Source organism: Chionomys nivalis, chromosome 5 (assembly GCF_950005125.1).
Source record: "Chionomys nivalis chromosome 5, mChiNiv1.1, whole genome shotgun sequence".
Classification (NCBI taxonomy): Eukaryota; Metazoa; Chordata; class Mammalia; order Rodentia; family Cricetidae; genus Chionomys; species Chionomys nivalis.
Genome location: NC_080090.1, coordinates 84,872,884 through 84,887,665, shown reverse-complemented (window position 1 = coordinate 84,887,665; position 14,782 = coordinate 84,872,884). Strand labels below are relative to the sequence as shown.

The 14,782-nt window shown below is 51.8% G+C and overlaps 1 protein-coding gene across 1 annotated transcript; it reads left to right on the top strand.

Moving 5' to 3' along the window:
• The first annotated feature begins 6,579 nt into the window (after positions 1–6,579).
• Positions 6,580–13,976, top strand: Chi3l1 (chitinase 3 like 1). The gene is made up of 10 exons (XM_057770059.1): positions 6,580–6,659; positions 6,922–6,951; positions 7,999–8,200; positions 8,671–8,727; positions 9,517–9,667; positions 10,750–10,871; positions 11,836–11,959; positions 12,456–12,638; positions 13,127–13,243; positions 13,394–13,976. Exons 1-10 carry the CDS (start codon positions 6,611–6,613, stop codon positions 13,532–13,534), a joined length of 1,176 nt encoding a protein of 391 aa, XP_057626042.1. The 5' UTR covers positions 6,580–6,610; the 3' UTR covers positions 13,535–13,976.
• The last annotated feature ends 806 nt before the right edge of the window (positions 13,977–14,782 follow it).

Sequence of the window (14,782 nt, the reverse complement as noted above, 5' to 3'; positions counted from 1 at the left end):
AGAGAAACTTTGCCGATAAAGATGCCTCATAATTACTTTGCCCACGAAGGAAATTCAAGGCTCCGGGGCACAACAACGCCTCAGGAAAAAGCTGATTGAGAAGCTTCAGTGCTGGGGTCTGGTTTTCCTAGTACTATAGAAAGTTTGTGTCCACACACAGCTCCCTTATGCCAATGGAGATACGTTAGAACCCAATAAACAATATTAACTGAATGATTCTGAGTCAGAAAACTGTGAATAATTTATAGAACCCAGTTCATACCTCAGGGGCAAAAAGTAACCCCAGAGAAGAAAAAAACCCCAGCTTTGTTTCATTCAGTAAATGCCACTGTGGGTGGGCGGAGAGAATCTCAGCTGAGGAAAAGCCTAAACAACCCCAAAGCTGATGCTTCCAGACTCCAAAATATCAAGCTTTCACTATTTCCCTTCAATGTGCCTTTCTGGCCAAACCAACTTTGCCCTGTTTTGCCTAGGCTGCCAAGTGAAGCCACACTTCACTGTGCAGAGCCTATATGAGCACTCTGGTCCAGCCGGGAAACAATGGGGTCCCCCCGCTTCCTCTGCCTAGCTTTGCAGTTAACCACTCAGTCTTTCTGGAGTTTGAGTCGTATTATTATTATTATTATTATTATTTTATAAGTCATCGTTTCCTCGGTGTCGTGTTTCTGCCGGAGCCTTCGGCCATGCATACCCGTGTGTACCATTCCCAACCAGGAATCAGATTCCACTCCCTCTCGTACAGGCCGGCCTGAAGGACAAGGGCTGCCTGTGAGAAAATGACTCCCTCCCTCCTCAGCCATTCACCATGACCGTCCCAGGCAAGAAGGATCCAAGCAATTATCCCTGACCGGCCACCCAGGGTTTACAGGAACTTGTCCTTTGAGAGATGCCCATGTCTACCCTCATGCCATTTCTCACGCCTGCCTCCAGCCCTGCCCTATATGCTCCACGTCTTAATCTCTCTTAACAGCGTTCCTGCCTCGGTTTTTGCCATTTCTTCTACCAGCTATTACCCCTCCTCCTTCTCCTCCTTCTCATTTGGCCTTCTGTGTGCTGGGCACATGACTACTTCTAAGCTATATCTGTAGCCCCTTTTAAACGTCTTATTTTGAGACAGGCTCTCTCTAAGTCATTCAGGCTGGGCTTGAACTTGCGGCTTAATCCCAGGCTATCCTTGAGCTCCTGAGAAGCTGTGATCACAGGCCTAGACTTCCAGACTTGCCCGTAGGTTTTTCCTCCTGTCAGGGCAATACCTTTGCCTGGCCCTTCACTCCAGTGGACATGCCGTCTGCTCAGGAACCCTGACGACCATCCCTCCCTACGGAGGGAGGACTGTCTCATCCAAGCTGCCACAACTGTAATGCAAGCGATTTGTTTTCTTCCTTTGCCGTCCATCACTTTTGCTAGACTCTGCTTCACAAGAACACTGACTGCTCCCGTTCACTTTCCTGACTCTGCCACCAACCGCGACACAGCCAGCTATCCAGCACGGTCTGATTTCTGTGTAAGCACAGATTAGATGAGCCAATGATTGACATGGGAGGCCAGGGAGGCCTGATGGAAAAAGTCAAAGCACAGGTTTTGTGGTCCCTCCTGAGTCAGCCGTCCACAGGTTTCCAGATTGGATAAGCGGCATGAAAATTTGAGAACACTGGGTTCCAAACTTAAAATAGCGTTTGGAGTGCCGTGTCCTTTTGGGATCACGCATTTGCTACTCCGCTCCTTCTACCCAAGCTTCACTAAGCCGTCACTGGGCATCGGCACCCAGGGGGTACACAGGAGGATGAGCGGCCGTGGCCTTGTTCTTATTGATTCAGTCCAGCTCAGGACTTGGGCATCCATAAAGTCTCACACACGTGCCCTGCAGTTACAGCCAGATCAGGGCTTGGGGAATGACACAGAGTGAACTCCACTCTCCCTCCGACTCTACCTTTCCTGGAGACAAGGAATGCACAGAAGTGAGAAGGACGAGGACAGACTGGCCAAAGGTGGGCAGGCAGTATTGGGCAGCATTTCTGGAGCACTTCGCTGTGTGCGCGTGTTCTCAATGTAGTTTCCAGCATCCTTTCACTGACGCTGCTATAACACACAGCATGTTTGCTGTGCGTTTCAAAAGGAAAATGTCTCCCTCTGGGCTCTTGCTAAAAGATCTAAGTTCCTTAGTGAGGGTTTCTTCTGCTGTGATGCAATCCATCCCTCAGGCTGCTGCCACAATAGGGTTGGGGTCCCAGCGGAAGTCGCCCAAACATCAAGTTCATGCTGCTTGTTATTCATAGGCAATAAAAAGCACTTTATCTTTGTCCTAATTATTATTTTTTTTTTTGATTTTTCGAGACAGGATTTCTCCGTAGCTTTTGGTTCCTGTCCTGGAACTAGCTCTTGTAGACCAGGCTGGCCTCGAGAGATCCGCCTGCCTCTGCCTCCCGAGTGCTGGGATTAAAGGCGTGCGCCACCACCGCCCGGCTGTCCTAATTAGTTTTAAACACCAACTTGACACAGCCTACCTGAGAAGAGAGTCTCATTGAGGGTTTCCCCAGATCAGATTGGTCCGTGGGTGTGACTGTAGGGGATTATCGCAACTGTTAATTGATCCTGGCAGGCCTGGCCCTCTGTGGGCAGCATCAATTCTGGGAAGATGGTTCTGGTCTATAGTCCAAGAGCCAGCAAATACAGGCCAGTGAGCCAACAGACAGCATTCCTCCATCGTTACCACTGTGCTTCTGGTCCCTGCTGGAATTCCTGTCCGACTTCCCTCAGTGGTGGAAGCTGAAATTGCTTCCTCCTCTAAATTGCTTCAGTCACAGTGTTTGTTATAGCAATAAAGAGGAAGCTAGCACAACCCTGCCTAGAGCCCATGGGACCGTGGCTGCTGAGCACATCGGAAAATCTCCAGCCTTCCATGGCTATTCTATGTGGTATATGCAATGGCCCTGTGGTGGGAAGGAGATACACACAAAGCCCAGAAAGAAGCTGGGCATAGTTTGCTGACTGGAGCGTGATGTAAGATGAGATAGGGGGTGGCAAGCCGCGGGCCCCTTAGTGAGTGCAACTGACGATGTCGCCTTCACATAGGATATATGGAGTTAATATAAGGGCTCACAGGACCAGAAGACTTACAGCAATCGGAACCCACGAGAGAGTTTCTAACAAAGGGAAAGATGAAGCCAGGCAGCATTGTCTTCATATCCTGTGCCACATTCTGTACTATCCTCATCAGAAACGCAGGGGAGTCTTCCTCACAGTGCCTGAGACAGGAGATACATCTTAGTGGCTGCCATTGATGTCAATCATCTTAGATTCAAAAGAAGCCTTAAAGAAACCTTTGTTTCAAAAGAAGCCTGTCACCTTAAATAAACCTTTGGTGAGGTTTGCCACTCAGAGTCTAATTCAGGATCGGCCTTCTTGCGTGGTTATTTACAGCATAGGGCTAGAAGGTTCGGGGTGGGATCCGGGGGCATGGAGAGAGTCCTCAAGGGAAGGCTAAGAATCTGTCCTGGATAACATCTAAGATAGATAGATGGCGGGGGGGGGCTACCTTTCCCTGGGGTGCTGGGCAAAGGTTAAGCACTGTTAAAGCACCTTTTTTTTTGTTTTGTTTTGTTTTTTTTTTGTTTTTCGAGACAGGGTTTCTCCGTAGCTTTTGGTTCCTGTTCTGGAACTAGCTCTTGTAGACCAGGCTGGCCTCAAACTCACAGAGATCCGCCTGCCTCTGCCTCCCGAGTGCTGGGATTAAAGGCGTGCGCCACCACCGCCCGGCTGTTAAAGCACCTTTAATAATCTTAACGCCACTTTTTGTGTTAGCGATTAATTCCTTATTGCAAGTACTCCACCTAATGCTAATTCTCCTGTAAAGAAGCAAAGATATTAGGGGCCTGGACATTCGACTCCCTAATTAGCAGCTGTTGGCTTTCTCCTTGCTGTCCTGTCTGCCTTGAGCAAAAAGACTGCCGGGCTAAAAGCCAGACAGAAAGGAGGGGTGTGTGGTGATACCCGCCTTTAATCCCAGCTCTCCCAAGACAAAGACGGGAGGATCTCTGTGAGTTCAAGGCCAGCCTGGTCCACCTAGTAAGTACCAGGACAGCCAGGGTCAGACAGTAAAATCCTATATAAACAAATAAGAAAGCTAGTCTACCCTATGCTCACCCCGGCCATTCTGAAGCCTTCACAGACACTTTCATAAGAGTCCACAGTGTTTGCAGTTGGCTGTTTTGACTCCTGGAGGCCCAGTGTCAGTCAAAGCTGTTTCAAACAATTTGTATCAGACATTTTTTGCCTCTAGATGACCCAATAACCATCTCCACCTCATCAACAAAGGAACACTTCCCCTCCTGGCCTAGCTGAAGGATTGTTTTTTCGTGAAACCTCAAACTCCCATTGCCTGTGAGGTGTGCTATGATTGGTCCAAACATAGGCCCCTGCCTATATGTGGCTGTTCAGGAGTTGGCGAGGAGACATCTTGCTGAGCTGTCTCTCACTGCTGCGACTTTAGGCCCAACAAAGGCTTCTCATGAGTGTTCTTTTCTTATCTACCCTTAGTGGTCTGGGCTGAGCTGGAGGCACAAGAAAAAAGCAGCAAAGACATCAGGGCAGCAGAAATGGGGAGCCAAGGGGCGGCAGCAGCAGGCAAGCCCAAGAACTAGCTGCTTAGCAGAAGACAGGTGGGGCTGAGCAGCAAGTGGCCGGCTGCCTGAGAGCTGAGGAAAGACTGAGAGAGACAGCGAACAGCGCGGCAAAGCAGGGTGGTGGGAATGAAGAGATGGGGAGCTGGGAGGCTGAAGCTGTGGAGAACCAGAGGAAAGACACTGCAAGACCTGGTCCCTGGAAGAGTTTCAAAGAGCAGGTAAGCCTGTAGAGCCACGGTTCTCATAGCCACGACCAGGAAGCGAAACATGACTGATGTCAACAGCTGAGGAACCTTGATGCCCAGGTCCACCAGGAAGGTGTGATGCTGGCTGCTGCTGTCGAGTCTGAGGAGCCCATACTTAGGGCTGTAACACCAGGAGAGCTGAGAGCCCCTGTCCTGGAGTCCTGAAGAGAGCTGTGGTGTTTAGAAGGTCCCAACTGTGGCTTTTCCTGATTGCTGACACTGTGGCTTCTCTGGCGAAAGGCCAGCACTGGAAGAACCGCTTGCCTTGTACCAAGGGTTTCTATGCAAGCAGTGTGGGGATCTGAGAGAGCTGACTGGAGCATCACCCCTACGTAGTGGGACTATAGACACCAGAGGACGTGACTGAGAAGCCCTCTCTCTAATCCATCCTGGCCCTGAGCTTTGACTTTTCATTCACTGTCTACTAATTGTACATTATATATGGTCTGTAAAGGATGGAATTATTCTGGATCTTTGTCCCCATCTCGAGGGGAGAAAAAAAAAGGTGCTCTTAAACAGCTCACAGAGTGGTCTGAGAAGCACCTTTGTCTGTTTTTGTTGTTGTTGCAGCCATTAGGTCTTTAGGGTTTTGTGAGGGGTTTTCCTTTGTTTGTTGTTGCTGCTGTTGTTTGGGTGAACGTGGCAGGATACACCAGCAACCCTGGCACTAACGTGGTTGGTACTCTTGTGTCCAGCCTGAGCTACATCTTGATGCTTGTCTTGGAAAAACAACCTTGGAAAATGAAATGCCTTTTGTGAGGGCCGAGGGTGGAAGCCAGGGCTGGGCAGAGCAAAGCAGAGCACCTAAGCTTTCCTTCCTGCACCTAAGCTGCTAAGAGCCCCTGGGAGCCACTGTACCATTTAGAGGTGGGGGTGCCTCACTGGGTTTGGGTTTCAAAAGCATCACTGAGAGGAGAGGCTACTCATCTGAGAGCCTGCTGCCGCTGCTCCCGGGAGAATCCACCCCTCCACCCCATGTTTGCCCTGCATCTCTTCACCACAGTCTTGGGCTTACACGGGAGCCTCTCTCTCTCTCTCTCTCTCTCTCTCTCTCTCTCTCTCTCTCTCTTCTGCACTGCATTCAAAAGAGGGGGAGGCAGCCTTAGGACTCGGGACCTTCTCAGGAATTTCTCTCTCCTCTCCCATTTTCCTGTATTCAATAATCAGCAATTGCTGAGGGGGAAGGGGAGCTAGGACCCTTCCCCAGTCCCCAAGGTTCTCTGGTCCTCACCTAGATTCCAGCCAAGTATGCAAACAGCCAGGAAGCAGAGAAAATCCGAGGGGAGGCCAGGCAATATAATGGTGGCCATGTTTGGGTGCCATGACTTACGTAACCCAATTGTGCCTGCTTCAGCCTGGTGGAGGGCCTGGATAGAAGACCGGAACCACAGACAGGAGCCGCCAGGAAAGATGGGGGAATACTGACAAGAAGCAAGTGGCAGGGAGAAGGCTTTGGAAATGTGACTGTCACACCCAGGGAGGCCCTTGATCATCACCCACATAGCCCTTCAGCTGGCAGGTATGGCAAGACCTGGCCCAAGGCTTTCAAAACTCCAGGGTTTCCCAATCTCCTCTACTGGCTCCCCGCCTCCACTGGCCAGCAATTGAGTTTACACACAGTTCAGTTCCTGTAAGGAGGATTGTTTGGGGGTGTGGGGAGTGGAGTGGGATGGGTATAAGAAGGAAGTGTGAAGCCTGGGGAAGAGACCCTATCTAGGAAGCTGGGTACCAGGAGAGGCCACCATGCCCAGCTCTGCTGAAGCCAGGATGGGTGTGAGGGTGGCACTGACAGGTCTCTGGGCTGGGTCAGGTGGGACTGGAGATTTTCAGTCCAAAGGGGTCAGACTGCTCAGCTCCTGCACAGGGGGCCCGGGCTTCTACCCGCTGGAGGCGGGCAGTGGGGGGGGGGGCAGACGGAGAGAGCAAAACTTGAAAGGGAGGAAGGAAAAGAGAGGGCACCTGGTGGTAAAGCATCCCCTCGCCTGGGGAGGGGGCGGCAGGAAGAGCAGTCGCCCCCTCCCTGCCACCAGATCTGACCCTGGATTTCCCCCCAGGTTTTGCGGTCCTGATGCTGCTCCAGTGCTGTGAGTACCTGCCCCCATCCCCTCCTGGAGGAGGTCTTAGCACAAAAGAATTCTCCTCCGGGTTTCTTCTGCAGCTCACAGGGCTTGGGGATACTTGTTGAACAAGGTGATAGTATACTTTATGTGTGTTTTCGTCTCTACTCTTCCATTTATTTGAACTTTTTTTTTTCCAAAACAACAAACTTAAAAGGACTCAGATTCCGTGAAGACTGCTTCAAACTGCCCTAGGGAACAGCTACCAGGAGCCACAGGGATGAGTGAGGCCCACTGTTTCCTTCCATGACTAAGTGGCTAAGAGGAATTTCATCTAGAGTAAGAGGAATTGAGTTAGAACAAAGGAGAACTTCCCAGCCTCTGTGATAAGGAGCCCTAGTCTGGGGACTGCCATTCTGGTCACTCCCACCTAGAGACAGAGAAGAGACCCTCAAAGCCACTCTCTAATCAAAGACCCCACTGTAGGGTTGTGTTAGGAATATTTCCTAACACAAGCTCCCTGCCGACAAAAAAAAACTCCCAATCAAGCCAAATCAAAGAGAGCCAAATTAAGAAATATCCAGGTTTAATGGGAGTTCTGTGCTCTCAGGTGGCCCCGAGGGGGAACCAGGAAGCCACCGAGCGAGCGCACGAATCCGATCACCAGGAGGAAGAAAAAGGGACCACGTGTTCCTCTTTTGGGGGCTCATTTAAATACCCTGGGGAATGGCCTGCTGGGATTCGGCGTCCAGACCAGGCCTGGGGGCTGGGATAGATGCAAGGGGCTGGGGCCTACGTTCCCAACTTGACAGGTTGGGCGGCAGGCAGGGCATCTTTTGACCCTGGATGGCACAGTCAGGCCTCTGTCTCTTTTGGAAGGCACTGCCTCCAGGAAGTCCTCAGTCCTTGGGCTGAGTCACACCATTCCCACAAATCAGCTTGCATCAGGCAGGGGAGGCTGGGCCCGCTCCTTTCCTTTAAGGATTTTTCATTTTGCTCAACACTCTGTCCCCACCCCCAGCCCACACCTCCACACCACATCGGTGCTCAGTCCCACCCAGATTTCTCCTTCAGGCTCTGCCTACAAGCTGGTCTGCTACTACACCAGCTGGTCCCAGTACCGGGAAGGCGATGGAAGCTGCTTCCCAGATGCCATCGACCACTTCCTATGCACTCACATCATCTACAGCTTTGCCAACATCAGCAACAATGAGATTGACACATGGGAGTGGAATGACGTGACACTCTATGGCACGCTGAACGCACTTAAAACCAGGTGGGGTCGCAAGCTGGCCAGGAGAGGGGAGGAGGGGCAGGTATCTTGACTGGTCCTAGAGCAGGACATCTTGGTACAGGAGGATAGTGACCCAAGGACCCTCCTGGGGAAGGATTGTGGCGGGGGGGGGGGGCTTGGCTTCAGGGGAGGGTACCCTGGGTGGGTGATGCTGGGATGGTCACAAGGTGACAGGGGACAGCACCAAGGCTCAGGGAAGGGGCCTCTCACCCCCACGACAGCTCTGTGGAGCATGGTGCCACCTGTGAGCCCCCTTTACCTCTGATTGCCCACTGTGGGAACCTCTGAGTCACCACCATGAAGCCTGTGTGAGCCTAGAACACCAATGTCAGAGGCAGGCACCTAACCCAGCCCCCTGCAAGCCAGAACTCTTCTATGGGCTGCAGATACGGGGTCTGCGACATCATGACAGCTTCTCTCCACCCCTCTCTCCCCACTATCCTGCCCCACAGAAACCCCAACCTGAAGACCCTCCTGTCTGTTGGAGGATGGAACTTTGGCTCTCAAAGGTAGGACTCATTGCTGGGGCAATGGAGTAGAGTCAAGCCTCGAAGGTGAGGGTTACGGTTGCTCGGGTCTAGCGGGGCACCGAGGCCTCAGTGATGAAAAAAGCAGGGCCAGAGAGGAAGAGGGACTTAGGGACTTAGCAAAAAGAAACACACACACACACACACACACACACACAAAATGCTTATTTGTTTTCTGCAATTTTTGTTGATAAGTTGCCAGGTTTGCCTCAAACTTCCAACATAGTCCAGGCTATCCTCAAACTTTGGACAATTCTCCTGCCTCAATCCCCAAATACTGGGATCGTGGGCATGTGCCAGTGTGCCTAGCTCTTGCAAAGCTCTTATTACTATATCTTGGGCATGAAAACAACTTCCAAGTTACTTCCATGAAGGCTGGGTGGGGTGGGAAGGAAGCAATGGGAGTAGAGAGGGTTGAGACTGTTAAAGGGGCCTTGGAGTCATCAGAGCAGAGCCAGGGCAGCAAGGGGGCTGGAAGGCCACCAGGACGCTTCCCTGCTGTTATGCTAACCACAGCATTGGGTGTTACCGTTACCCCATTTTACAGACAGGCAGGTGTGACTCAGGTTGCAACCAGCTCAAAATGGCAGGCCAGTCTGGGACACTAGGAATGTCTGGCCCGTTCTAAGTTCCCAGCCTGGTGCTGTCCCCAGAATGTTCTCCTAGATCTGGCAGTTCAGGCCCCTGCTCCCTAGTTCTGGAAATCCCAGTGTATGGACAGGGTACCTGGCATATGAGTGCCAAGCTCATTCTGTGGTGGTTTTGTTCTAGATTTTCCAGGATTGCCTCCAACTCTCAGAGACGCAGGACCTTCATCAAGTCGGTTGCCCCATTCCTGAGGGCCCATGGCTTTGATGGGCTGGATCTTGCCTGGCTCTACCCTGGTCCAAAAGACAAGCAGCATCTCACCACCCTCATCAAGGTGCTTGGCATAGGGCAGAGGTGTGGGGGGGGAGCATCAGCATGGAGACAAACCTCCCAGGGATGTGCAGAAGAGCTTCAGCAAGAAAGACATGTTAGAACCACTGTGGGTGGTGAGGGCAGAGTCCTAAGAGGCCAAAACCAGTGGCTGAGCAGGGTGCCCACTCTACATGACCTACTGCCCACTAAGTGAAGTGTCCATTGTCTAATGTCCAGTCCCAAACTGATGCCACCAGCTAACCAACATGCACTGCGCACACGCGTCAATCTGAGGGTCAAGTCCCTGCAGTTTTCAGAGACAGAGAAAAGCTCTCAATAAACCGCCTGTAGGACCAGGATGGATCCCTGTGACCTTATAACTTCGTGTGAAACAAAATGCAGACTGAGAGACACTTATCTTCCAAGGTCATCACCCACAATATGGTGCCCCCAGGACAGGTGTGCATAGGTTTTGAGGATGACATTAGTCCAAACCATATTGTGGGTTTATACACACACACACACACACACACACACACACACACATGCAAGTTTGAGTGTGTGTGTGCATGTGTGAGGGGGGGGAGGTGAACATGCATGTTCAGGGGTGCATACACATATATGCTAAATATATGTGGAGGTCAAACTCAGGTGTCATTCAAGCACTCTCCACCTTGTTTTATTCTTTTGAAATAAGGGTTCTCATTGGCCTGGAACTTAGAAGTAGAGTACGCTGGCTGGCCAGCAGACCCCGGGGACCGGCCTGCCTCTGTTTCCCCGGTGCTGGGGTACAAGCACGCACGCTATGCCTAGCTTTTTACTTTTTTCATGTGGGTTCTGGGAGTCAAACTCAGGACCTCATACCTTACAAACAAAGCTATTTCCCCAGCCCTCAGATCATATTCTAGCAAAAGCACGGGTGCCCTGAAGATGGGACTGGGGCAGACTCCTCACTCTGCCTGAACACCAGGCGGGTCAGTGAGCACAGCTGTGGGGGAGGACAGCAAGACACCCACCCACCCACCCACCCAGGGCCTTGGTCTCCCCACATCAGCTCTCTCATGTGCCTGCTCCCTTTTGCTTCCCTGCTTGCCTCCCACCCAGGAACTTAAGGCCGAATTCACAAAAGAAGTCCAACCAGGGACAGAGAAACTCCTGCTCAGCGCAGCTATGTCAGCAGGGAAGGTGGCCCTTGACAGTGGCTATGACATCGCCCAGATATCCCAGTGAGTCTCCTGCCCTGGCAGCACCTCGGGAGCCTCTGCCGGGAACACTTTTCCCCACCTGCCCTAGCATCCCATGAGACTCAGGAGTTCCGAAATGACCCATAGACATTGGCAAGTCTCTCCCCTCTCCATGACTCAGTTTCCCCACAATGAGCCCTATACTTCCTTTTCCACTTGGAATGCTGTTGGCTAATTGAGAGCACGGCTATGGGTGAATTTTGAAAGTGGTAGTGAATTGTACTGTGTACCTGACACTCCAGGGTGCTCTCTCCGTGCTAAGCCCAGCAGAGCACTAGATCCAGGCAACCGACAGCAAGAGAACATAGTGTGTCAGAACGCAGAGGAAGGCAGCTCCCTTTCCAATCACCCAGATCGATCTCCTTACACAGGAGTTTGAACTGCCAACAGTCAACTCTCCCAAAGGCTCAGGCAAGTCACGGGAAACCCAGCAGAAAGAAGCAAGGATCTTCGTTCTTCTTTAGAACCTTAGTCCACTGTTTCAAATGTCCCATGGGAAAGAGGGGGTTCACCCATTTGTTGTGAATCTCCAAAGCTCACACTGCTGCCTTCTGCCTACAGTCCCTTCTCCGTAGGGTTATTGAGCACTCCCTACCCGTGAGAGAATGTAGGCTGAGCCAGCCTTTGATACCGCTCCTTCCACAGCACTTTGAGCGGGCTTTCGCCAAGACGAGCATGCTAGGAGTGGAGGCTGAGGTGCAGCCGAGAACAGCTCCCACGCATGCGTGCATGTTCTCTCCCTCAGGGTGCCACCAGGACCAGAGCCCGCACCCAGGAATGGCTCCAGAGAAGTGGGCCAGTGGGCAGAACGGCAGTCTCTGGAGCTCCTGGCTTTGGGTCAATGCCCTGTTTCTCAGATGCTTGCATCCCACATCCTACTGGGCCTTGGCTGTGAAGTCAAGAACATTTCTGATTTCCCACCTCACCTCTGACTCGTTTCCCTTAGACACCTGGATTTTATGAGCCTCATGACCTATGATTTCCATGGAGCCTGGCGCCAAACCACAGGACACCACAGCCCTCTCTTCCGAGGCCAAAAGGACATTAGTTCGGACAGATTCAGCAATGTGGTGGGTTCCTGGAAGGAATGTGGGAGGGAGTCACAAGCCCTGTCCCCTGCCTGAACGCCCTTTTCTCTTTCCGTACATTCCTTGCAAAATAGGTTATGAAAGTCATTTCACAGATGGGGAAACTGAGGAAAGCCCTGCTGGGTAGACTGAATGAAGGCAAGAGGGGGCAGAACAAAGAGGGGTTGGGGACTTAGAGGCTGGAGTCTAGCTTCAGTCTGTCGTTTACCCAGTGTGCACCCCGAGCCAGTCAGCCAATTTCTGTGCCTGTCACACATTAATAATCCCTTCTTATGCCTACAAGGAGCTTTTCAAGAACAAACCTTTTAAAATCGTTTTTTTTTTTTAACCGGCATTATCAGTTCCCAGAGGGACGGGGATTCCCGGGTGCACCGTATAACTGTCACCGCACCTATCAAGACATCAGTATTAACTGCACAGCCCGATCTGCACACCGCCCAGCCCAGCTAATCATTCCTGTGTCTCTGCCTCACCTCAGGACTATGCCGTGGGGTACATGCTGAGGCTGGGAGCCCCCGCCAGCAAGCTAGTGATGGGAATCCCCACCTTTGGGAGGAGCTTCACTCTGGCGTCTTCTGAGATGGGGGTAGGAGCTCCAATCTCAGGACCAGGATTACCAGGCCGGTTCACCAAGGAGGAAGGGGTCCTTGCCTACTATGAGGTAGGTAACGGTGTTGCTTCACAGGCTGGCTCAGGGAAGAGGGGCCTCCCTCACCACACGCACTTTTTCCTTTGGGAATAAAAACATGCTTGTTTGCCGTAGCATTCCCTGGGAAGACACGGTAGAGTTTAAATCTTTTATATTCCTGAAAGCCTCCAGCAGGCACCAAGCTCCTGGAATATTTCTCTGGCCTCAGACCTAGGGTCTTCATTCCAGTCCAGAAAAAGCAATGGTGTCTGTGGGTGTAGGCCTCTGAGCACTGTGTGGTCTGGGTCTTTCCTCACAACCCTGTTTAAGATGGAGGCCATCAGATCTCTAAAGCCCTCAGGCTGCAGCAGCTGAACTCTGGGGTATTTGCATCTGTTTTTCATAAATTTGCATGAAACCTGCAGCCTGTAGCCTCAGGAGAGGAAGGCTACAGACAGAAGGGTGACTTCCAGTGACCTGACAAGCCTCCCACACCACCCCCTGTCCTGTTCTCTACACAGATCTGTGATTTCCTCAAAGGAGCTGAAGTGCACAGAATACTTGGCCAGCAGGTTCCCTACGCTACCAAGGGCAACCAGTGGGTGGGATATGACGACCAGGAGAGTGTCAAAAACAAGGTAGGTTTCCCAGAAGCCACACCCCAGAACACAGAAGGCCAGAGCTGAGCCTGGGTGTGTGCAGGTCCTTTGGGGAAGGGTCCCAGAGCACAGTTCCCTCACGCCTCACCCAAAGAACCAACCCTGCCTGCTCTGAACCTCCTCCACCAGGTGCAGTACCTGAAGAACAAGCAGCTGGCAGGAGCCATGGTGTGGGCGCTGGATTTGGATGACTTCCGGGGCTCCTTCTGCGGGCAGAACCTACGCTTCCCGCTCACCAATGCCGTCAAGGAGGCACTTGCTAAGGCTTAGCCCTCTCCTTCTCACATGGTACCCCACATCCTCTGGCCAAACCCCCAGCTGAACCTCAGGTCCCCTCCCTTGTAGGGGCCACTGCGTTGAGGTTTGGGCTCAGCCCGGGTGAACAGAAAAGCAGGATAGGATAGTGGGGTTGTCAGAGTACAGTGTGAGACCAGGTTCAGCACATCTCAGCTGAGGAATGGAAATTCTCAGATGCTAAGCCCAGCACAAAGGACTTTCTCCAACTCCCTTTCCTTCAGCGCTCCTGACCGAAGGACACCATTTTGGCACGTTATACCATCAAGTAGGCAAACATCTTACATGATACAGTGGTCATACTAATTATACCTTCTGCAAAGCCCAACTTGAAACCTTCAGTTAGGAACATAATCACATCTCTATCCCACTTCCCTTTCCTAATTCCCCAGCTGCTCAATAAAGCACAAGAGCTTAACAGTGTGTCTCTCCCATTTTGGTCCTCTCCATGGGTACACGGGACCATGGCACCCACCTCTCCTGTCTTTTCTGGGTTCCTTTCTCTGAGGCTTGGGTATCAGAGCTGACAGAAGTGAGGCCTTGATGCCCTGTGCTGGGCCCTAAGGAACCTCAACGGGAGATGGAATCCTCAGGCAGGGTGGAAATTCAGACTTTCCCCAAGCATGGCTGACAGCAATCCAGATACTAAAGCCCTTGTCCTGCAGACTTCCAAACGAAATTCCTTATGAATAGAGACTGTTGCAGGGCTTTGAACAGAAGACCTTTTACCTAGCACATGTCTTCTGATCCTCTAAAGGTGGTGAGAGACAACCACAGAATGTGGTTAGAATGCACAGGAACCCAGAATGTTAAGGCCAGCAAGGAAGGTACCCTTTCACGCACCCTTCCTGCTGTCCAGGGCTGGGTCTCTCCAGACCCTTGAGAGTTGGCCTTCTAGCCTCCCACTCCTAAGTGCCCCACAGTTCATTATCTTAAAGGCAGTCCACGCAGTCGCTGGACTGAGGCTGTCAACCGTCCAGTGCTGTCCTTGTCCCCAGCTCAGTCCCTGGCTCACTCCCCCTTCACACAACTCCCTCGGCTTGTGAAGAGATGAGATCTTCCTTGCCCCAGCTGACCTAAGACAGCAGGTGAGGAAGATGGAATAGCATTGGCTCAGAAGACAAGCCTTTGTGAGGAGGGGATGCTCCGACCAGAGTCTCAGGAACTGCCAGGAGCCCAGATGTGACTTTATTCAGGGAACCTGGATAGGATGTATTCTAAACC